Source organism: Lissotriton helveticus, chromosome 3_1, assembly GCF_964261635.1.
Source record: "Lissotriton helveticus chromosome 3_1, aLisHel1.1, whole genome shotgun sequence".
Lineage (NCBI taxonomy): Eukaryota > Metazoa > Chordata > Amphibia > Caudata > Salamandridae > Lissotriton > Lissotriton helveticus.
This window is the reverse complement of record NC_136061.1, coordinates 1,878,089,190-1,878,113,950: the sequence shown is the minus strand read 5'-3', so window position 1 is coordinate 1,878,113,950 and position 24,761 is coordinate 1,878,089,190. Positions and strand designations below refer to the sequence as shown.

Below are 24,761 nucleotides of genomic sequence, written 5' to 3'. Positions count from 1 at the left end.
TTCAAATAATCCTTAGAAGAAGAAGAAAGTATGTGTGGTGGAGAACTCTTTCCATCGGCCCCAGCTGTACCAGCAATATTTTCAGAGGTTGCACTCCGTTCTCCCCTACATTTCTCTCAAATGTACAGGGACCCCCTGCCTATTCGGTCAATTTCTTCGCCTGCTCATCCGTGTTGTCAGCGCAGCGCCTTTCCTCCTTAGGCTGCCACCCCGTGCTGCCTCTAGCAACCCGAAAGCCAGCCAGTGCAGTTGCCAGACGGGACCTCTACCAGAGAGCCGCCGCCCAGCACCAGAACACCCAATGACACCTTGCGTCGGATCCCATACGGGTGTGATGGGATCGCTCAACAAAATAAGGTAAGCCTCCACACTCTATATCCAGCAGCGCATAAACTAAGTGTTCTTTCTGCAAAATTCAGCAATTTTTGTTGTCTTCGGTTTGCATCTCTCCCCTCAGTCCGGGAGCGTCCGCGACCGGCGTCAGCCTGCCGCCATGTTTCCCTCTCCAAAGTACTTCCGGAACCTATATCCTCATGAAATAATTTAGATCTAGCTGATTCATTTGGTATCCATCAGAAGTCACGCTATTATATACAGTGTTTGAGCACACAATCACGTTTGATGCTCCAGCTTCTTAGCCATCGGCACTCTAAGAGACAGCTAGGGTTTTACTTTTTCTACAACCCTTGTTGTTAACCAGTCCCATTGTGTTCCACCCAATTTTTCCAAATTTTTTCAACTTTTTGAAGGTAACAGTGATTTTTGTAGATCACCTTTTTGGCTGACACTGAGAAGTCGTTCACTTGTTTATTGTCAGAGGAGTGGGGCTCCCCCATTTTTGGGCAATGTCCCTATTCGCCACTATCAGGTCTTGCTTTAAAAACAATGTCTGATACATCACTAAGTCTGTTGCTCCCAGATTCATGGAGTACACCCAGAGACGTGTTCTGTCCCCCTGAAACTCTTTGGTATTTCAAAAGTGGCCACAAATGTTTGTGCAGCTTCTTCTGTTATACAGATACTGCCCATGCACATTTAGCATTCATACTGTAGTTTTAGAGCGCAACTTATCACTCGGAAGTTATACAGGTACTGGGCTGCAGTTTTCAGTGAAAGAGCCAGGGCTTGAGCTTCTTCCTGAAGTCTGTCAGCAAGAGTGATGTTCAGAGGCGTAGGGGGAGGACATTCCAGGATATGCTCAAGAGTGGGAGAAGGAGTGTCCTCCAGTGCGGCATTGGCACATGTGCGGGTCTGTTCGAGGGCGAGTTGGGCGGAGCAGAGATTCTTGGAAGGTTGGTGCAGGTTCAAGAGATGATTCATGCCTGCAGGGCTTTGCAGGCGTGCGTGGGTCAGGAATTTGAAAAGACTTCTTGTCTACATGCGGAACCGGTGGAGGTATCTCAGATGCTGGGTGGGCCCTTTTTGGCAGGTTGAGGGTCAGTCTGGCTGCTGTGTTCTGTATCATCAGAAGTCTTATCATGAGTTCACTGGTGGTGCCTGTATAGAGTGTGTTGCCTTTGTCCAGACAGCTGGTGAAGAGGACCTGCGTCGCTATTTTCCTGGTGCTAATGGGGAGCCATTTAAAGATTCCTCAGAGCATGCGGAGTGTGTGTAAGGAGGTTGAAGAGATAGCGTTGACCTGTCATTTCATGGAGAGTTTGTTGTCCAGAATAATGCAGAGGTTCATGTAAAGCTGGTGCAATCCTAAACAGGTTGTTCCCTCATTTGCATGGTGGAATGGACTGTCGATATGAGGGAAACACTTTGCCTCTGTGCCTGCTTCATAATAAGAACTATGGCGCAAAGACAAAGAGGCTGTCAGGAGGTGCACTGAATATTCGCCACAAAGAGGGGAGTACAGTCAGCTTCCCCCAGACATCCCTTTGAAATCAGAGCTCTGTCCCCTGTGTCATCTGGACTGTGAAAGGCAGCTGGACTGCCTCAGTCACCCAATCTGTCTTTCACTAATGCTCTGCCCAGTTCACGGGTGCCCTCAGGGCAACACAATATCAGTAATAGGATGCATTATCCCTGTTTGCACCTGGCACACTTAACTAAAATTGTACTGCGGCAGAAAAAGGGGCAGTTCACCAGTACTGTAATACGACCCCTGTTGCTTACATTTTAAAAGTTATTCCTACTGTTCTTATTCTCCACATAGGACATGCCAGTAACATGTCAGCCTGTGGCATTTCCATAGTATGTCGCTAAAGTTTTCACTCTGTCCACTGTTCCTTAATCATAACTTGTTGCCTGCCTGCCCAAATTCGCAGCGCTGTCTCTTAGTGTAGCACATTCTAGCTTTTATCAACACCTCTCTAGGAAATCTTAAAGGATCCGTACACATATGACCTTCAACCGTACCAATACACTGAATCCGCCTATTTCATAGATTGTGCAACTTTCACCTTAATGTTTTTCAGTAAACTGGCATTCGCCAGGACAATTTCCCTCTTGTCAGAGTCCAGTAGCATTCTTTTTATAGAGGAGTTCTCCATTTCTTCCTCTTCAGACCTTTTGCATGCAGTGAGGGTACCAAAGCTGAAGGTACTTGAAGGGCTGTGATTTGTTCAGCTTGCTGATATGTGAATGGTACCACTCCATTTGCATCCCAGATCTCACCTAGTCCAGAGAGCCCAATGTTATCCTAGTGTTTGAAGCCTTTTAGTGTATTTATTGTCTTTAAGTTAGTATCAGCCCACAGTGTTGTCCTAGGAGTTGGGGCAAGATTTAAAGTTTAGCAGACCATACTCCGTCTGTTACGGTGGTGGACGACCCTAACTGACTACCGTCTGTCAAATTTAGAGCCCACCGCTGGGCAAGCAGTGATTTCTAGATCCATGACAGGATTCACTGTGATGGTGGTTTTTGTCAAGTTACAAACATTTTTGAGTAGGCTGCCATTGGTTTTGATGGTCGACCACCAATCTTTTATAATGTTTTTGTGTTTCAGAAGCAGACTGCCGATGTGGGGGGTCTGTTACTGGAAAAACAAAAACAAAAGTTAATGGCCCCCACACCAAGATATAATTTGCCTGCTTTTGGAAGTCATTATTTGTTTTTTTTTCTATCCCTCACTGCTAGTGTTTAGTGATGGACAGAAGGAACATTTTATAACACTGTCCACCCTAAATAGGGTAATTTGGTAAAGGCCTGTATTCTGTTGGGCCGTCAGAGCAAGCTTTCCATTATTGAAGCCAATAGGGGCTAGGTCTTTGGAAAGGTGGTGGTCCTGCCAATTCTAAATTGGAGCAGGTGGACTGTCAGTTTAGTGCACTGGGTACCCTTTTGGACAAACCTTAAATCTGGCCCTTTGTTTTATTCCTCCTACCTATTTCTCTGTTGAGTTCCCTCCATATTCCCATCACATTGGAGGCTGCTAGTGGTGCGTTATTGGAGTAGGCACTGCCATACAGAATATGGGTAGCTCCATTGACCTAATACATTTTATGACATTTCCCTTCCCAGGAAAATGAACTAATGTTTTAAAAGGGTTGGCACCAACAGTAATATTGAGGTTAGGTATTGATGGATGCAGAAAAAGATATAACACATTTTCTGGACTTTGTAGATGGTCATTCAAAATAATAAATTACTCTAATTTAAATTTTTAGCAAAATTACGTATGGCTTTCTCTATTTTCTGTTTTTTATTTCAACAGCTATATGGTTCAAATCCTCATTTTGGACATCAACATACAAAAGAACAAGAAGAAGAAGATGAAAGAAGCTATGGGGTACAGTTTACAGACTACAGAGGAGTTGGAACTCTTTTAGGCGAGGTGAACTGTCTGACAAGACAAGTAATGGAGGTCTCAATCATATGTGATTCAGCAGTTCAGGTCAGGAAAAGTCATATTTCTGTCAGATAAATATTGTTCTTTCCTCAGAAAATCATACATATGCTAACTCCTTTTTAATTTACCTTACCAGCTGGGACTGGTTGGATAATATGTTCTGTTTCTGCACAGGAGTGGGTTATTGGGAAGGGAGTGACCTCTCTTCTTCTGTGCCTTTGTGTGGAAATTGATCATTTGCGACCTTGCATCATCGGAGGTCAGCAGCTGCATAGAAATTGGTTTTAAACTGAATTAGCCAACAACCCATCTGTCATAATCCAGAACCTCACGTGGACCTTGTTGTGCCATGAGCTCTTCACCACCAACAGGAGATTGGACTGTATGCTAGATTGCCCAGCCGTCCAGCACCCATGAACTTTACCTCCTTATCTCACTCCGCAATTCAGGTGTCCTCTTTTGTTTGGCTCATCCTTTAGATGATCTCTTCTCTGGGATCTGGACCAGACATTCTTTCCCTTCCCAATTCTGTTTGTTTACCTTTATTGTAATCTTTTCTTCATCAACCAATAGGTTAGTGATTCTCTTCCTCTCAGGATGTGTTTAAGGATTCCTTATCACTGACTTGAACCGTTGAAAGGAGCCATCTGTATCTTGTCCTTTTGTTAGTTAATTAATTATTAGATTAACCTGCTTCCTCTTAAACAGTGCCACTGGGCACTAGTCCTTGTATAACCATACCTTGCTCTCTAGCAACTTGATGGTATCCATCTTTCCTTTTTCCTTCAAAGTATTTTCCTTTACAAAATATGGTTGAATGAGGGCGCCCTTATCTCTAATGTTGGTCGTACCATTCAATATTGTAAAATTTTTCTCTCTAGTTGTGTGAATTCAGCTCTTCTCCTGAAAACAGCAGGGTTGAAGTAATGAATATCAGTTGATTTAAAATGTGTTGTATTACATTGTGGCACACGACCATGCATAGTTGCATTATAATAAGTGAATTACCTACTGGCGGTTGCCAGTAGGTAGATATTGTTAGGATGTGGTTTCCATAGAAAGAGCATTTTTTCATCTGCCAATAACTTTAGCACATTTGACAAATCGTCGCAAATTTTTCAAAACTAATTTGCTACTCACTTAAGCTACTGTCTTGGAAGTTTGGGCGTGATTCGTCAAGTGACGGGTGAGAAAAAGGGGGGTCCCAAACGCGTTTTCCTCATGTTAATTTCCATTTGAACTTTAGACAGGGCTACAGCCCAAACTGCTGAACAGAAAGGTTGATATTGGTCCAGGGAAGTGCTTTTCTTGTGATTTGGTGTAAATGCGTTGAGATATTAAGAGAAAAACGTAATTGTTTATATAGGGACGTGGGGGCATATTAGCAACAAAGTGGCGAAGAGGTGTTAGCCGCCTTAGCTTAACGCCTCTCTTCACCACTTTGGAAACGCTAGGCTGCACCATATTACCAAGGATATGGTGCAGCCTAGCGTCTCCCCCTGCGATGGCGATACGTTTTACAACTTAACGCCAGTGCAGGCAGGGAAGGTTTGTTTATGTACAGGAAGGAGTTCCTTCCTGCACATAAACAAAACTTAAATGCTATTTTATAACTTACATGTGTGCTGCTTTATGCAGCACACATGTAAGTCACAAATTGGCATTTTTAAAAAGAGGTTTGTTTATGGGACACCTTCCTGTACATAAACAAACCTTGGCATTTTGCTTTTTCCATGTGTGCTGCACAAGGCAGCACACATGGAAAAAGCAAAAACGAGGAGAAATGAAGCATTTCTCCTAGTTTCGCCACCTTAAGAACAGGTCTGACCTGTTCTTAAATTCGGCGCTGCCACCCATTATCGCCAAGCTTGATAATAGGTGGCAGCGTCGAAGTGAATGTGTGAACGCCCACCGCAACACCCACTGCACGCCCCCTTTCACGATGATTTTATCGTGAAAGGGGCCCTATTACCAAGACAGCGTTAAGTCAATTAACGTGGCATTAAGCCACGTTAATTGACTTAACGCTGCCTTGATAATAGGGTGATGCAGATATCGCCGCGTTATCAGCGGAAAAGTGCAGATAACGCGGCGATAAGGGGCTTGTTAATATGCCCCGTGGATCCTCTGAGGATCCAACAATCCTCATGCTAAAACTGATTGGCTGCCAACAGTTCAAACCAGGAAGTGTTGGCAACCATCTTGGGACTTGGCTTGAGCTGAATCTCACTAAAAAAGGTTAAAAAAAAAGAGAAGGGGGCAGGGTAGGAATACCCTGACTCCCTAGGCCTCTTGGGGTGGGGTGGTCCCACAGCTACCCCACAGGACCAAAATAATCATTTTTTTTAAACTTGCGCGGGAGCCGCATTGGATTTGCAGCTTTTACTGAAAATCTTTTAAAAAAGAAGTGCAGGCTCCTGCAATTTTCCAGTAGCTCCCCAAGTGGGTGAGGTCTTGAAGGGAAAAGCAGGAATTAAAGGAAGGAGGCACATGGGCCCCGGCCCCCTTCCGGGGTCTTATAAAGGTCCCAGGGACAACCACCTACCCGGGGATTAGGTATTGTTATAGGGGAGAGCCTCTTGCACCCCCCCTGGGGCCCGGGAAAGCTCCACCTCCCCAGGACAACATTGAAAAAATAAATTGGGGGGGGGCGCGTGGATCCCCCCCAGTGACCACCATCTCCTCGGGCTAAATTAAAGTTGATGGTGGCTGCATGAGCCTCCCTGGGCCTCAGGGACCACCACCTCCACTTGGCAACATTAACATTGAAGTTTGGAGGGGGGCCATGCCTTCCAGGCCATAAATTACCGTGGGGACCACCAACTCGTCATGTGGCCAGCCCATCTACTTCAAAGGCGGGGGTTGTGCAGCCCCCCTCCTGGAACCAATGTTGGCCCTGGTGACTACCAACCCGATGGCTGGCTCCTGCTAAGTCCTGGTGTGGCCAGCCCTAGGACATAGCTGTTTTGGTGACCTGGCAGGAGCTTTATTGCTCCCGTCAAGTCACAGCAAACACTCTGCTTCCAGCAAACAAGAGCATTAATAGTGATCTTGCTTGCTAGAAGAGGAGCGTTTATCTGTTTCTCTGCCCGTGCAGCTCCCCTCCCCTGTGAATTTTTTTAATAAATAGGCCGGGCCCCAGGGGATGAGGTCCCCGGGGCTGTAATCGGCCCAGGTAAGGTGGCCGCGCACCTCCACCCCTTATTAAAATGATTATTAAAAAAAGGCCAAGCCCTGGGAAAGAGGTCCTCGCCTCGCCCCCTTTCTCCACCACTCTCCAGACACTCCCCCTGGTGCACTACTGTTTTTGGGATGAAGTCAAACTCGCACAGGCCATTTGTTTCGAGGAAAAGATCACCAAAGCAGCCTCAAGATCCAAGGAAATATACCGCATAGCAAAATCCCTTCTTCAATTACCTGAAAACCCCCAAGATTTCCTGAACACCCAAACTCATTGTGACAATCTAGCAGAGTTCTTCCTTCGTAAAATCGAAACAATTAAAACCTCCTTTTCCCACCCCGTCACTCTGCTCAAGAACCCTCTTGAACCCGGGCCTCCGGCCCTAGCCATACTTGATTATTTTCCTCTTCTAGACTCCTCCAATCTAGAAGACATCATGTATCAGGTAAAATCTGGCTCCCCAAACGACCCTGCACCTCCACGTACCCTACTTTCAGTCATTAATCACATTTTACCTACCATTCTTGAGCTACTCAATACCACCCTATCCTCCGGCATTGTCCCACTCCCATGGAAGCAAGCCATGGTCAAAGCTCTCCTAAAAAAAAAAAACTACATCAAAACAATCCTTCCAATTACAGACCCATCTCCCTACTGCCCTGGCTAAGTAAACTCCTTGAAAAACACACCAATACAGTACTAACAGATTTCCTAGACTCCAACAAACTCCTAGACCCCTCCCAGACGGGATTCTGCCCCCTCCACGGGACCAAAACCGCCCTACTGGCAGTAACAGAGAAGGCCAGGAGGATCTTGGATAATGGAGGGTCTGTAGCGATCATCCTTCTCGACCTAAGTGCCGCCTTCGACACTGTAAACCACAACATCCTGCTGCACCGACTCAGCAGGAAAGGAATCTCAGGAACGGCAATCACCTGGTTTAAGTCTTTCCTCTCTAACCGCTCCTTCCAGGTATTCGAGAGTGAATATATCTCTTCCAGCAGGCCTCTGAACTGTGGCGTCCCGCAGGGCTCTTCCCTGAGCCCCACGCTATTCAATATTTATATGAGCCCCCTAGCTGAGATCGTCTGCCCCTTCAGAGTAAAAATCATCACCTATGCGGATGATACCCAGCTAGTGGTGGCTCTCAATCCCCCGCAAGACGCACCCCACAACCTGAAGAACTGTCTGGAAGCAGTCACCGAATGGATGACATCCTCCTGCCTCAAATTAAATGGGTATAAAACAGAGCTCATGCTACTTGGCAACTCCATGAACATCACCATTGACCCACTCTGGCCCCAATGGCTTGGACCTCCCCCTGCACCAAAAGATTCAATCAAAAGCTTGGGATTTGGCTGGACAAGTCACTCGACTTTAACCACCAAGCGACTAAACTATCAGCCACCTGCTTTGGTCTACTAAGACTCCTGCGCAGAATCCTCCCCTTGCTACCGTTTCACACCAGACAGATAATGGTCCAAGGTTTAATCTTGTCCCGTTTAGACTATGGGAATGCCCTTTATCTGGGGACTCCCCAGGCCATTCTAAACAAGCTGCAGATAATTCAGAACTGTGAAGCTAGAACTCTCCTCCAAATTCCCCGTCAAGTCTCAATCAAACCCAGACTGAAGGACCTTCACTGGCTCCCAGTGAGGGCAAGGATCGAATTCAAGGCAATGTGCATTGCACATCGATCCTTTTAGAAAACAGGCGCCATCATTAATCGGACCCTGATAACCGCCTACCATCGAACAAGACAGCTCAGATCTGGGTCCTCCTTCCTGGCTGTAATACCTAGGATCAAGAAAGCTAGGTGTGGAGGCCGCTCATTCTCCCATAATCTCGCCAGGTTCTGGAACTCCCTCCCTCTTCTACTCAGATCGGAGCCCAAACTACTCACCTCCCGTAGACTCCTAAAGACCCTGCTTTTTAGCTTTCAACTGTTTTACAATAAGCGTGACCTCTGCAGCGCTGGGACGCCTAAGGGTAGCTATCGCGCTTTATAAATGGTCTTTTCATTTCATTCATTTCAAGTCCTCTTATATTCTGAGGGTCCTTGGGGGCCAACAGCCCCTCCTATTACCTCTAGCAAGTCCCACACAGCGGGTTTGCTGAGAGCTTGTCAGAGGCTCCATCCCCTTTCTCCACCAGTCTGCGAACGCGCCTCCTGGCGCCACATAAGTCGCAGAGGCATCACAAGTCCCTCATTAGTTAGTTTATGTAATCCTGCTGACCGCCCTTGCTAGAGCTGGTGAATACGTTTCTCCCCTGAATATGATATTACATTGCCCAGATCATGAAAAGTATGATGCATATGGTTCACAGTGCTAGGAAAGATGCCCATATGCCCTTAGCACACATTTTTAAGAACAAAATTCTCTTGTGCTTGTTTTCTTGTCTGCCATAAACAAGTTCTGCTGGAAAATTCATGTACCTACTAGGTTATGTTTCATTTATCAGTTATTCATGTAATACGGATCTCTGTTACATTCATAGTTTTAGAAGTTTCCCGCTACACCTATATTATGAGAGCATAGTCATAAAGGGCAAAACATGGTTGTTCTTAGGCAAGGAAAATAATTTTAGAGGTGTCTGCAGTTTTGCGCAATAGTGAAGGTTCACAAAGTAGAAGCTGTATCGTTATTTCTATGACTTATTAATTACAAGTTAGTTCAAAAGAATAGTTATTTTGAAATTCCTTTTTTTGAGGTTCTTCAGAAGATTAATATAGGGGCATTTCTGAAATAGAATATCCTCTTTTGATTGATTATTTGTATGTTTTGTCTAAAGATTTCTGTTCTGTTCACTAATAGATATCTGCTGCCCTACAACCATTACCAGAGGGGCCTGGACATCAGATCCAGCCTGGGGATTCAGCGCAAATCCAGCTTGGACCCAAGGTAAAGGGAACCAGCACAGGTGTTGCTGGCAACTAGGACAGCGGTGAAGGTGGAAGGCTGGAGGAAACGTGTACCCCTACCACTGTCGGATAAATCTTGGGTGAAAGACGGGGTCACAAATCAGAATGAAAAGCTGATCCTTCTCTTTGTTCCAGTTTTTTGATGCCTAGCTGGAAGAGACACAGACCGATAACAAGAGCAAGGAGGTTTTGCCTGAGGTGACCCCCTCTGAAACAAGGGTTGCTTCGGATACACCGGGTTCTGTGCATCAGGCCTCTGAGTTCCAGTCCCCAAGTGACAGCAAGTCTGCACCTTTGCTTGTTGATAAGGAGGTACCTAGGTACACTAGGTACAATCTGCGACCCTGACGAAAGAGCAGTGCGCCAGCAGGCCAACACAGGATTTAGGGAAGGACTTGAGATCAGGGTACAGGGGCTGTGCCTCTGGTGCCTGTTAGAGTGAAGAATACTGGTGCACTGCCTGAGACACTGGACAGGATCGTTGAGGGTACTTGCCCTGGAGGATAATTGCCCTATCCTGAAAGAAAAACTTTTCCCTTAGCCTGGGCCGTGATTGTTTTTCTGGGTTGCAAGTTGTGCAGCTCCACCGTGGGAGAAGTGAACACTTGATGAACGATAACAGCCTGCCTGTGAGGCTCAGACAGGCACAGGGAGAAGACTCCCCTCTGGCTGGTTGTATATTGGCTTCAATTCCCCCAATACTTTTTTGTTAGCAATGTACCCCTTTGGTCGTCCCATTTTTGAGGAGGAGCAGCCCTTTGTGGCTCCTTTTGTTCCTCCTGGTACCCCAAAAAAAAGATTGTAACTGTCAGGCTGTTACAACTGACATAAGCAGTTCTGTCTCCCCTCCCACTTTGCTGCCTGTACCTTCTATTTGAGTCTCCATGCTTACTCAATCAATCAATCAATCAATGACACTTATAGAGCGCGCTACATACCCGTAGGGTCTCAAGGCGCTAAGGGGAGGGGGGGTGCCGCTACTGCTCGAACAGCCAGGTCTTCAGCTTCTTCCTGAAGGAGAGGTGGTCTTGGGTCAGGCGCAGGTCGGTCGGGAGGGAGTTCCAGGTCTTGGCGGCCAGGTAGGAGAAGGACCTTCCTCCTGTAGTTGCTCTTCGGATGCGGGGGACGGCGGCGAGGGCGTGGTTAGCTGGACGGAGGTGGCGTTTGGGAGCGTAGAAGTTGATCCGGCTGTTGAGGTAGCTCGGGCCTTGGTCGTGTAGGGCTTTGTGTGCGTGGGTGAGGAGGCGGAAGGTGATTCTTTTGTTGACGGGGAGCCAGTGAAGGTCTCTCAGATGTCCGGAGATGTGGCTGTGTCGTGGGATGTCGAGGATGAGTCTGGCTGAGGCGTTCTGGATCCGCTGGAGTCTCTTCTGGAGCTTGGCGGTGGTACCGGCGTAGAGGGCGTTGCCGTAGTCCAGTCGGCTAGTGACGAGGGCCTGGGTGACGGTCTTCCTGGTCTCGGTGGGGATCCACCAGAAGATCTTCCGTAGCATGCGTAGGATGTTGAAGCACGCCGAGGAGACGTTGTTGACTTGCCTGGTCATGGAGAGGGAGGAGTCCAGGATGAAGCCCAGGTTGCGTGCATGGTCTGTCGGTTTGGGTGCGGAGCCCAGGGCGGGAGGCCACCAGGAGTCGTCCCAGGCGGAGGGTGAAGAGCCCAGGATGAGGACCTCCGTCTTGTCCGAGTTCAGTTTCAGGCGGCTGGTCGTCATCCACTCGGCTACCTCTTTCATCCCTTCGTGTAGGTTGGCTCTGGCGGTGGCGGGGTCGTTGGTCAGGGAGAGGATCAGCTGGGTGTCGTCGGCGTAGGAGATTATGCTGAGGTTGTGTTGGCGTGCGATGGCCGCGAGGGGGCTCATGTAGACGTTGAAGAGGGTGGGGCTCAGAGAGGATCCTTGAGGGACGCCGCAGATGACTTCGGAGGCCTCTGACTTGTACGGTGGTAGGCGGACTCTCTGTGTTCTTCCGTCGAGGAAGGAGATGATCCATTCCAGCGCCTTGTCCTGGATTCCGACGTTGCTGAGGCGCTGTACTAGGGTGCGGTGGCAGACAGTGTCGAATGCCGCGGAGAGGTCTAGGAGGATGAGGGCCGCTGTTTCTCCGTTGTCCATCAGGGCTCGGATGTCATCGGTGGCGGCGATGAGGGCGGTCTCGGTGCTGTGGTTGGCTCGGAAGCCGGACTGTGAGGGGTCGAGGGATCCATTCGTCTCGAGGAAGGCGGCCATCTGCTTGTTGACGGTCTTCTCGATGACTTTGGCTGGAAACGGGAGGAGCGAGATGGGGCGGTAGTTCTTGAGTTCGGTGGGGTCCGCTGTTGGTTTCTTGAGTAGAGCGCTGAGTTCGGCGTGCTTCCAGCTCTCAGGGAAGGTGGCGGTGTCGAAGGATGTGTTGATGATGTCTCGCAGGTGGGGTGCGATGACAGCGTCGGCCTTGTTGAAGACGTGGTGAGGGCAGGGGTCGGTCGGTGATCCGGAGATACTCAGCTACAAAGTGTGTATAAAAGGCCTCTGGTTTCAGTATTCCATGTACTACCTCCTACAGTGCCCGAGGATGGGGTATGACACATACTGCTGGCAATTAAAGGCAGAACATATTGGTATCAAGGTATAAGGTTGACCAGACTGATAATAAATGCCAATAAAGTTTGTTTAAAAAAACGATACCTGGGGGGGCGTGGCCAAGAGGACGTGTATCTCAGTCTCTCCGGCGCCGCCTGGCATCTAACTTTGTCAATCGCCCTACCTGGTGCCCATCCGCGCTACCAAAGGAGTGACCGGAGGTCCTCTTGCTGTCCTGGTCCCGGTGGTGCCATTATTTCGGCTCTGGCTGACGGTGATCCGCCCTTTTGAATCGGCGCGGCCCGACGTCCCCTGAGCCTGGCCGGCCGCGTGGTGAGCGGAGCTGAGGCCTGTGTTCGGTGGAGTGGCGCATCCCGGGCTGTGAGCGGCCGGCCCCGGTGCAGACGAACGGTGTTGGCAGCAACCGCTGGGCCCGGGGAGGTTTGGGCCCCCACACCGGGCTGAGGCAGGCCCCCGGAGAACTTGGCGCTGCCTGTGTGCTCCCGCTGTGTTTGCGGCGGTTGAGCGGCTCAGGCGTTGGTGACCGGTGAACGAGGTGAGAAGTGGAGGGGCGGCTGCCTAACGGCTGGGGGGTCGGTCCGCGGTTTGGCGGGCATGGTGAAGCCCCACGCCAGATCTAGCAGCGGTGGCAAGCGAGGCCCCCTCCCTGCAGCGACCACCAACGAGCGGGACCTGGCGGCCTTGTGGAGCGGCGGAGCTCTGTAACGGCCCGCAGATCGGCGGGCAGCACATCGGGGCATCGGTAGGACCCTGTCCCCTCCTCCCCCTACTGAAGCTGAGGCCTTGGACCGGGCCCGTGATCCGGTGACAGCGTGGGGCCCCCGACGGGTGCCGACGGGGGTGGGCCCTGAATCCGGCAGTGGGTGCAACCCCCCGCTAGGCTAGATTACAGCAGACTGTGCCCAGTGCTTGCAGGCCGCGGGTCCGGGGCCCAGGGACACTCTGTTTCGGCCCGTGGTTCGGCGGACAGGGAGAGCGTCAGAGTACAGGTGCATTGGTGGGCCCTTCTCCCTTGCTATTGGGGGCACCCGGGATGTACCACTGCGGGGCAAGTGGGTGGCCTTTCATCGACCCACATTTCGGCGGGCAGCAACTCCACGACTTTGTGCCTCCCTAGTGGGCACTCAGCTGCATGTGGTGGCTTGGAGTGCAGGGCTGGTGCTTTGCTTGCACGTCACAGGAGAGAAGCCAGACGGGCCCCACGGAGTGGCCCTGAAAGGGGCGAGCGAGCAGAGAAGAAGTGCGGTGAGTGACCCTGCGACTGTTGGTCTGGGCTGCAGCTCCGGTGGAGTTTGAGAGGCCCAGAGCCAAGCAGCCTCCCTGACTATAATACTCCCTGGTGGGCCTGCGCTCGGTGTGGGTCCCGTGTAGAGCCTGGCTGGGCTGTCGGCAACAGCACCCAGGTTAAGAGGAAATTAACGGGCTGCAGCCTACGGAGGCCCTGCACTGCGGCGGACTTTGCGGTTGGCGGACCTGGGGCCTGCTGTCGCATGGCACTGATTGAGTGGGGAGCTGGTTGACTGGCGGGGGACGTGCCATTGGCCTACATATCGGCAGGCGGCATTTTCCAGTGGTGGCCCGGGGCGGGTCTGAGGGCCCAAAGCGGCGCTACTATGGCAACTAGCAGAGGCAAGAAGGACAAGCCCCCGAAGGACTCCATGCTTAAGTTAGGGAGCCGGGCTGCCTCGCAACCGGATACCCAAGCCACGCAACTGGAGGATGTGGAGGCACCGGCAACTAAGGCCTTCATGCTGGAGCTTTTTGCCGCCATTAAGGAGGACATCCTGGAAATTCGTTCCCAACTCTCCTCTGATGTCCGTAAAATGCGGCAGGACGTCGACGCCATTGGTGAGAGGGTGGCGACCCTGGAGGAACACAATTTGGGCACTGCCGACGAGCTCCATCAGCTCCAGCAGGATGTTATTCGGCTGACGGAAGAGAACTTGGACCTACAGGCGCATTCCGAGGATCTGGAAAACCGCTCGCGGAGGAATAACATCAGGATCCGAGCAGTCCCCTGCAAGGGAGAGGGGGATAGCCTACGGGAGTATGTGACGGCGTTGTTCCGACAGATCCTGGATGAGGGGGACGACCTCGACCGTCAGCTGGACAGGGTACATCGAGTTGGCTTGCCGAGAAACGCTAAGGCCCCACCACCGGACATCTTAGTCTGTGTCCTCGACTTTCAGATCAAGGAACAGATTTTATGCAAGGCACGAGCCCTCCCCTCAGCCCAGTTTCGTGGGCATCAGCCTGCCCTTTTCCAAGACCTAGCGGCCTCTACCCTCATCAAATGTCACAGCTTCAAGCCAATCACCACGTACTTACGGGAGCAAGGTATCCCCTACTCGTGGGGACACCCGTTTCGCATCATTTTTAAGTTCAAGGGGAAACTCTTGCAGCTTTGCTCCCTGGATGCAGCATTTAAGGCGCTGGGCTTGGAGAAGTCGGACACTCCCGCTGGTCCAGTCAGGTCTCCCACTCGGCGACGCAGGCGCTCCACTGAATGGCAGACCGTGGGGAGATCGCCCCGCTGGGGAAACCAGGCCCTTCTGCAAGCCTCATGGAAAGAGAGGCCGCCGTTTCCTCGGTGGCATTGGTGACTGACAGCGAGGGTGCTTCCTGAATGCTGTTTGCTTGGCCCAGGAGGAGTTGCATGGTGGCGTTGGGAGGGGGCACTGGGACTTAAGACTGTGATATTCACTCCTCTTTGTCTCTAGTGAAAGGTGGTGCCCTGTATCAGGGTCAGGTACGGTGCCGAATGGCGCCACATTCCCTTTTTAGAACGATTTCCTTGACGAACATTGGTCATTTCCCAGTTTGCTTTTCACCCTTTTTGATGTTTTGTTCTGTTGCAAGGTGGTTAGGGAGAGGTTTTGGGGGAGGTTTTTTTTTCGGGGCTCCGCATCATTTCTCCGGGGGGTTAGGTGTAGGTTGGGGTGGCTGGGTGCCTCCGATATGTCCTTCAGTGGTCCTGTTTCAGATGCTTCATCCAGTGCCTTTGTTCCTCTTCGGCAAATATGGGTAAGGATTTGAAAATTGTTAGCTTGAATGTTCGGGGCTACAATAACCCTGTTAAGCACGCAGCCATACTATCGCTGTGAGAGAATGCAGAAGGGGATGTGTGTCTGTTGCAGGAGACCCACCTCCTCTCCAAGGATACTAAGAGGATGAAGGACAGGTGCTTCCCCGTGCAGTTGCGGTCCTCAGGTCTGGCAAAAAAAAAATGGGGTGGCCATCCTATTTAGCGCTAAGGTCCACTGTAAGATCCTAACCCAAGTGATTGATATTAAGGGGCGCTTCCTGGCGGTCCGGGTCCAATGGGGGAACACACACTTCACAGTAGGCTCACTGTATGCCCCAAACGAACGCCAAGAGCCCTTTTTGAAGACGGCACTCACCGAGGTGCTAGCTTCCCCGGATGTGTATGTGCTGGTGGGGGGGACCTGAATGTAGTGATGGACTCAGAGCCGGATAGATCTGCTGCATGCTCACATCAAACGGGAACCATCTCGCGGGTAGGGAAGCAGTGGTTGCAAGACGGAGGGCTGCATGACGTTTGGCGCACTCAGCAATCCCTAGAACGCGATTTCACTTATTATTCCTCAGCTCATAAAACGTATGCGCGCTTAGATCACTTCCTGGCTACGACGTCCCTAATACCCCATTTGTCTGAAGCAGCTATTTCCCCGCATTCTTTGTCAGACCATGCCCTTATTTCTGTACAGCTTTCCTGTAGTGGACAGCGGCCACCGTCGTCTGGTTGGCGTCTTCGGGACTCTCTCCTCAGCTCAGAGATGGTGGTCACTCGCATTAGGGCTACTATTACTCAATACTTCGTTGACAATGAGCGGGATGGTATGTCTCTGGGGTCCGTTTGGGAGGCCCTCAAGCTGGTGGCCCGGGGGGAGTTTATTGCGTTGTCCGTGACATATGCTCAGATACGTAGGGAGAAGCGCGAGGAGTTGGAGAAGGAAGTGGGAGCAACCACTGTGCCTCGCCGAGGCCTGGTCACCCCCACGCTCCTCCTGCTACCTGCTCCTCCATACCTCGCTGCTGCTCCTAACCTCTCTGCAGGCAACCCAGCCGCCGCTGAGCCGCCCGCCCGCCCGCACCCGACTTTCCCGCCGCTGCCTCCCTGCGGCCCCGCCCCCACCAGCCGATAGGACTGCCGCTCCCGCCACCCAGCGGACCCTCCCTCCCGGCTCCCTTCTTAAGGGGACCACTGCACCCACATTGGGAGCAACCACTGTGCCTCGCCGAGGCCTGGTCGCCCCTACGCTCCTCCTGCTACCTGCTCCTCCATACCTCGCTGCTGCTCCTAACCTCGCTGCAGGCGACCCAGCCGCCGCTGAGCCGCCCGCCCGCTCGCACCCGACTTTCCCGCCGCTGCCTCCCTGCGGCCCCGCCCCCCGCCAGCCGATAGGACTCCCGCTCCCGCCACCCAGCGGACCCTCCCTCCCGGCTCCCTTCTTATGACGCCCCCTCGCACGCGCCGATTGTGCGCCGAAGGCCCCCCGCCGAGTCGAGACCACCCGACAGACCTACAACGCCGCCGCCCTCAACGCACTCAATGCCGGCCGGAACCCCGCCTTCTGCCGGGCCACCCCGAGCTGAATCCACGGACCCTTCACCTGCAAGGCCTGCAAGTTCACCTGCCTCCGAACCTGCACCGCACCCGCCAAGCCAAGCACCAGCAAGACCCACCTCAAGTGCATCCTGCTCAACACCCGCTCCATCCACAGACACGCCATCGAACTCTGGAACCTGCTAGACACAACTTCACCAGACGTCGCCTTCCTCATGGAAACCTGGATGAACGCCTCCTCTGCACCCGACATCGCTATTGCCATCCCAGATGGATACAATATCACCCGGAGGGACCGCATCAACCAGACCGGAGGAGGCATCGCCATCGTACACAAGAACACCATCCGCATCACGACCGACTCCAACAACACCTTCTCTGCCGCAGAGCACCTCCACTTCCAGATACACGCCGACCCAAAGACGACGCTCAGAGGCACCCTCGTCTACAGACCCCCGGGACCACGCACACAATTCAGCGACGACATAACGGACTTCATCAGCCCGCACGCCCTCCCCTCCGCTGACTACATCCTCCCAGGGGACCTCAACTTTCACCTGGAGAACAACAAGGACCGCAACACCGCCGCCCTGCTGGACAACCTCGCCAACCTCGGACTCAAGCAACTGGTCAACACCCCCACCCACTACGCCGGCCACACGCTTGATCCCGTCTTCTCTTCCAGCAAGCACATCACCTTCAGCCACGCCACCGGACTCCACCGGACCGACCACAGCTGCGTCCACTTCAGCTTCAGAATAACCACGACCCACCACCACCGGCAACAGGTTCCTCACAGGAGCTGGAGCAAGATCACCGCCGAGCAGCTCATCACCTCCCTCAGCCAGAACCCACTCGCCAGCACAACGGACCCCAACGAAGCAGCCCGCAACTTCACGCAGTGGCTGACCGCCTGCGCCGACGACCTTGCACCACTAAAGAAACCTCCCAGCAGACCCAGAAGCAAGAAGGCCTCCTGGTTCACCGACGAACTCAAGGACTCCAAGAAAAACTGCCGCACCCTCGAGAAAGCCTGGCTCCGCGACCAGACCACAGACAACATGACCACCCTCAAACACGCCACTCGCAAGCACCACCAGCTTATCCGCACCACCAAGAAGAAATCTCTGAAGGAACGACTGGACAACAACTCCCACGACAGCAAGGAACTCTTCAACATCGTCAAGGAGTTCTCCAACCCCAGCACCGGCAACAACGACATCACTCCTTCACAAGATCTCTGCGACTCTCTCGCCTCGTTCTTCCACAGCAAGATCGCACGACATCCACAACAGCTTCGACGCACCATCCACGCACCCTACCGTCGAACCAACGGCCCCCACCACCACCCTCCTCACCTGGACCACGGTGACCACCGAAGACACAGCCCGCACGATGAGCACCATCCACTCCGGATCTCCAACCGACCCCTGCCCCCACCACGTCTTCAACAAGGCCGACTCCATCATCGAAACCCCAACTCCGGGACGTCGTCAACACCTCCTTCAACACCGCCACCTACCCGGAGAGCTGGAAGCATGCCAAACTCAGTGCCCTACTGAAGAAACCAACAGCCGACCCCACCGACCTCAAGAACTTCCGCCCCATCTCGCTCCTCCCTTTTCCTGCCAAAGTCATTGAGAAGACCGTCAACAGACAGCTTGCCGCCTTCCTCGAGACGAACGGATCCCTCGACCCCTCGCAGTCCGGTTTCAGAGCCAACCACAGCACCGAGACCGCCCTCATCGCAGCCACCGACGACATCCGAGCCCTGCTCGACAACGGGGAAACAGCGGCACTCTTCCTCCTGGACCTCTCTGCAGCGTTCGAGACTGTCTGCCACCGCACCCTAGTTCAACGCCTAAGCAACATCGGTATCCAAGAGAAGGCACTGGAGTGGATCACCTTGTTCCTCGCCGGAAGAACACGGAGAGTCCGCCTCCCCCCGTTTCGATCCGAGGCCACCGAAGTCATCTGCGGCGTCCCGCAAGGATCATCACTCGGCCCCGCCCTCTTCAACGTCTACATGAGACCTCTTCCAGCCGTCGCACGCCAGCACAACCTCAACATCATCTCCTACGCCGACGACACACAGCTGATCCTCTCCCTCACCAGAGACCCCGACACCGCCAGAACTAGCCTACATGAAGGGATGAAAGACGTCGCCAAATGGATGAAGAACAGCCGCCTGAAACTGAACTCAGACAAGATGGAAGTCCTCATCTTGGGACCATCGCCCTCCGCCTGGGACGACTCCTGGTGGCCCCCCGCCCTGGGCACCACTCCCAAGCCAACAGACCATGCACGCAACCTGGGCTTCATCCTGGACTCCTCCCTCTCGATGACCAGACAAGTCAACGCTGTCTCCTCATCGTGCTTCAACACCCTACGCATGCTCCGCAAGATCTTCCGCTAGATCCCGACCGAAACCAGGAAGACGGTCACCCAGGCACTCGTCACCAGTCGACTGGACTACGGAAACACCCACAGCCAAGCTACAGAAAAGACTCCAACGCATCCAGAACGCCTCCGCCCGACTCATCCTGGACATCCCCCGACGCAGCCACATCTCCGGCCACCTGAGGGACCTGCACTGGTTCCCCGACAGCAAGAGGATCACGTTCAGGCTCCTCAACCACGCACACAAGTCTCTCCACGACCTGGGCCCCAAGTACCTCAACGACCGCCTGACCTTCTACACGCCCACCCGTCAGCTACGTTCTACTAGCCTTGCCCTCGCCGCCGTACCACGCATCCGAAGAGCTAACGCCGGAGGCAGATCCTTCTCCTACCTGGCGGCCAAGACATGGAACTCCCTCCCCATCCACCTTCGGCTGACCCAGGACCATCTCGCCTTCAGGAGACAACTCAAGACCTGGCTGTTCGAGCAATAGCAGACCCCTTCCCCCAAGCGCCTTGAGACCCTTCCGGGTGAGTAGTGCGCTATACAAATGGTATGATTGATTGATAGATTGATTGACTAGAGGCGATACATAAAAGGACAGGGGCTCCACGCATATGGCGGGAGTTGGAAACAAAAAGACGCATGCTCAAACACCTCGATTTGGAGCGGGCGGAATACGCCCTTTTGCGCTTGCGCCTCAAGTTTTATCTCAGCGAGGACAAGGGGGCCGGATGTTGGCGCACAGGTTGAGGGCTCGAGGGCTCGAGCGCAGCGGTCCGCCGTCCAGGCCATTAGGGATTATCAAGCAGTGGAGCAAACCACTGATTCCCTTATTGCAGATTGCTTCCGGCGGTTTTACCACACCTTGTACCACGGGGAACCCTCGGACCCTGAGCGAGTGGAGGCGTATTTGGCTTCCTGTGGTGTAACACCCCTCTTTTAGGCCTTGGCAGAGGCTCTGGATGCTGAAATACGTATCGAGGAAGTCATTTCCGCGATTGCGCAGCTGAAACTGGCCAAATCCCCGGGCCGGACGGCTTCTCGGCCATCTTTTATAAGAAGTTTTGCGTGGAATTGGCACCCTTTTTACCTCGCCTTTTTAATTCCTTCCTGGAGACAGGGGAGGTGACTCCCTCCATGTCGGAGGCCCCTATCACGGTCATTCCTAAGCACGGGAAGGACCCCATGGAGTGTGGATCATACCGCCCAATCTCACTCCTCAACATTGACAACAAGCTTTTCGCTAGCGTTCTAGCCACACGCCTTAGCCCGTTAATGGACGGCATCATAGATCCAGACCAGGCGGGATTTCTCCCAACGCGGCAGGTGGGGGACAACACTAAGAGACTTCTGCACCTCATGGACTTAGTTCACCGCTGTCATACGCAGGCCCTCTTTTTATCCATAGACACGGAGAAGGCCTTCGACCGCGTAGATTGGACGTATTTGTTTGCGGTTTTGAAAGCTTTCGGCCTGGGGCTAACTTCCTACGATGGGTTCGCAGCCTGTATGCGGCTCCGAAGGCGGCGGTCCGGGTGAATGGCTGCCGGTCTACTCTTTTTCCCATCTCTCGCGGGACGAGACAGCGGTGCCCCCTGTCCCCGTTGCTTTTTGCTCTCTATATGGAGCCCTTTGCTCAGCGAGTCCAGTCCAATGGGGGCATTGAGGGGGTTCGATTTGGCGCAGACATGCACAAAATCAGCCTGTATGCAGACAACGTGATTCTCTCGCTCACTCACCCTCGCACCTCCTTGTGGCACCTATCGACAGAATTGCACAAATTTGGCGGTGTTGCGGGATTTAAAGTAAACTTTTCCAAGTCACAGATACTTAACGTGTCGGTCCCTACTACTGAAGTGCAGAATCTACAAAAGGATTTTGCCTTCCAGTGGGTTCACTTTGACATTCCGTACCTGGGAATCCGCCTTGCCCCCTCTACAACGCAGACAGTTTCTATTAACTACAAGCTCTTAGTTGATCAAACAGCCAAATCAGTCTGACTGGTCCCGTCTCCAGCTAGCCTGGTTCGGTAGGCTGGCGGCAGTCAAAATCGCGGTGCTCCCTCGCATTCTGTACCTTTTTCAGCTGCTTCCTCTGAGCCCCCCACCGAGTACCATATAGAAACTGCAGGGGTTGATTACCAAGTTCTTATGGAATCACAAACGTCCACTGCTTGCCTTCTCGTTGCTTACGGCCCCTAAGGCCAGCGGTAGGCTGGGCTTTCCCTCACTGAAAGCGTACTACCAGGCGGCCTGTCTGCGATTCATTCTCGAATGGAACAAACCATATTCCAGTAAGCACTGGAAACTATGAAGGCTATCGCCCATGACGCCTATTGTAGACAACCCAGACTTCCCGCCTGGCTGCTCAACCCCGATCTTTCAGCGTTGGAGGGAGGAAGGTTGCAATAGAGTGGGCCACCTCTTTGATCTTGATGGCCTAATCTCATTCCCTTCGCTCCGCCGGCACCACTTCTCTCTCTTAGAATCTGATGCATTCCCTTATTCGCAGGTGGCACATTGGGTCACTCAGCCCCCTAACGTTGCTGTTATGTCCCGCCCACTGACAGCCCTTGAACGTTGGGTGGTCTGCAAGAAAGATGATTGCAAACTTATTTCTGACTTGTACACCATGATCATGGCACGCCCTAAAGCTTCGCGTACTAAAGCGCAGGTTCGCTGGGAGACGGAGTTGGGCCACCCGCTGTCGCATAAGGAGTAGGAAAGAGTGTTCTACCGTGCGCACCACACCTCTGCCAATGTTGCAGGTGCAGAGTCTCCCTATAAGGCGGTGGCATATTGGTACTATACCCCAGCTCGTATTAAGTCCTGGGACCAGAAACACTTAGGCCTGTGTTGGAGGGGATGTGGTGCCCCGGGCACCCTGACGCTCCTACTATGGCACTGCCCGAAGCTAGAGCGCTACTGGAAGGTGGTCCTTAATGATCTAGATGATGCGTTTCACATCACGTTCCCTAGGGCTACTGAACATGTGCTGCTAGGGCTTCCACATGCAAAAGCGTTTCCCTTGCGCTCTATGAGGGGTAAGCAGATTGCTTTGGTCTTGTTAGCAGCATGTTTAGTCGTCCTTGCGCAATGGAGATCCACTGATTCTCCCGACCCGAGGGAGTGGATCCGACGGCTGTGGCACCTATTGGCTATGGAACGACTCTCGCTGTGCATGGATGGCAAGGGGGCGGATTATGCGGAGTTGTGGGAACCATTCATTCATCTCCTATCCTGAGATCTGCATGAGGTAACGTGTCCAAAATATCTGCAGATCCTGCAACTTATCCCAATGGAGCCTCGGGGTACAGCCCAAAGGATTTGTCTGATCTGGGAGGTGCTGGGGGGAGGGTGCGACTTAGAGCATAAAGGGGGTAGATGAGGCTGATGCGGAGGAGGGAGGGGGGGCTCTGTTTTTGTTTGTTGTTCCTGTTTCTATTATTCATTGCAGTAAATTGATGCCTGTGCTGACTCCTCCTCATGGCATTGCATTCACCCTCGCGGGGTTGCCCTCCGGGGTGGTAGACCCAAACGCTGTGTTTAATACTACTGGATCTTGCTCTGCCGGCCAGTGGATGTAGGCAGCCAAGCTGTGTTATGCGATGCTATGCTACTCAATAAAAATGATTTATTCTAAAAAAAACGATACCTGACGTGGGTAACCTCCTGAATCCATCAACCCCGCATCGCTGTAAGGAACTGACCCTTCAACACCACCAAAACGTCACCACCCTGGCAACAGTAAGGAACCAACACCTCACCTCCCCTGCATCGCAGTAAGGAATCGATACCTCACCTCCCTTGTGGTCATAAGGAACCGATGCCTCCCAGCACCATGAAGCATCACCTCCACAATGTCGTGCATCGTCTTTGTTTTCAGTGTTTGCCAAGGTACTGTTCTTTGGCATCCATGTGACTCCGGGCCTCACGCCGCACACCTCACAGTCGGCGCTGTATTTTGGGATTTTCACCTGCCACAACATCGTATTAGCCCCAGGTGCTATTTGTTGCTACAAGCCTTATTTTTAGGAAGAAAAGAAATACATTTTTGAAAATATCTGGAAATATGTATGGTGAATTATTTGTTGTTTGGTCTTATTTTGTCTAGATAAAGATTACTTAGTTGTTTAAACTGGTGTGGTGTCAATTTGTAGTGGTTTCACTGTTACTGTATGTGTGCACAAATGCTTTGATACGGCCTCTGAGATAAGCCTGTCTGCTCGTGCCAAAGGGGTGAGCAGGGGTTGTCTAAGGCTGTAACTCCCTTACCCTGACTAGAAACAAGGGTCCCTACTCAGAAAAAGGTGCAAACCAATACCAACTAGAGACCCCCATTTCTAACAATCTTATTTTTTTTACATTTTATCAAGATACAAATTCCAGCCAGATAACCAACCAAAAGGGAGCTCTCCACTCCAGCTAGGAGCATAGAGCTCCAGCTAGGAGTGCTTTAAAAAATATGGTAAGCTCTCCTGGAGTTATGGATTTATTCATCCAGGAGACTTAGGGACAGATGTATGACGGTTTTTGCATGCTCAAACGAGTTTGCGAACCCGTTTGAGCATGCAAAAACCATTAGGAGTATGTACAATACCAAAATAGCAAGATGGCAATTTATTTGCAACTCGCTATTTTGATATTGCGAGTCGCTATTCGGGGGGCATTCCCTTCCTGGAGCGAGCGCAACCCTATCTACAAAGGTTTTGCAGCCGCATTTGCAAGAGGGTGGTAATGGGGTTGCAAAAAGGAAGGGGTTCCAAGGGGACCCCTTCCCCTTTGCAAATGGAGGGGAAAACATTTTCTAAGGGCAGGCAGTGGTCCCATGGATCACTGCCTGCCCTTAAAAAATTAAACAAACGAGATTCCTTTTTTTTTCAATGCATCCCGTTTTCCTGCATTTGAAAAAAAACTGCTTTATTTAAAAGCAGTCACAGACATAGTGGTCTGCTGAGCCCAGCAGGCCACCATACCTGGGAGGGCATGCCATTCCCAATGGGGTCGCAAATTGCGAGAGGTTCATTAATATTCATGAGCCTATCTATTTGCGACCCCATTGGGAATCACTATCAGTGTGTTACACACTGTTGTGCATCCGAAACAGCGCCTCGCAAATTGCGAGTAGCAATAGACTCACAATTTGTGAGTTGCTATTTTGGCCTTCCTACATCTGGCCCTTACTGGTTTTTTAATGTTGCTGGAGGGCTGCTGCATTGCAGGCAGCCCCTATAACATTATAGAAATGTTTGATGGTGGCCCTGCCTCTTCCAGTTGCACCACAAGCATGA

At 52.0% G+C, this 24,761-nt stretch overlaps 1 protein-coding gene across 1 annotated transcript in view; it reads left to right on the top strand.

The window, feature by feature from the left end:
- LOC144823935 (sperm-specific sodium:proton exchanger-like) overlaps positions 1 to 24,761 on the top strand; it is a 5,382,759-nt gene that overhangs the window by 4,483,966 nt on the left and 874,032 nt on the right. The window contains exon 19 of the mRNA XM_078682869.1: positions 3,662 to 3,841. Coding sequence (XP_078538995.1) covers positions 3,662 to 3,841 — 180 coding nt within the window. The remainder of the gene's footprint in view (positions 1 to 3,661; positions 3,842 to 24,761) is intronic.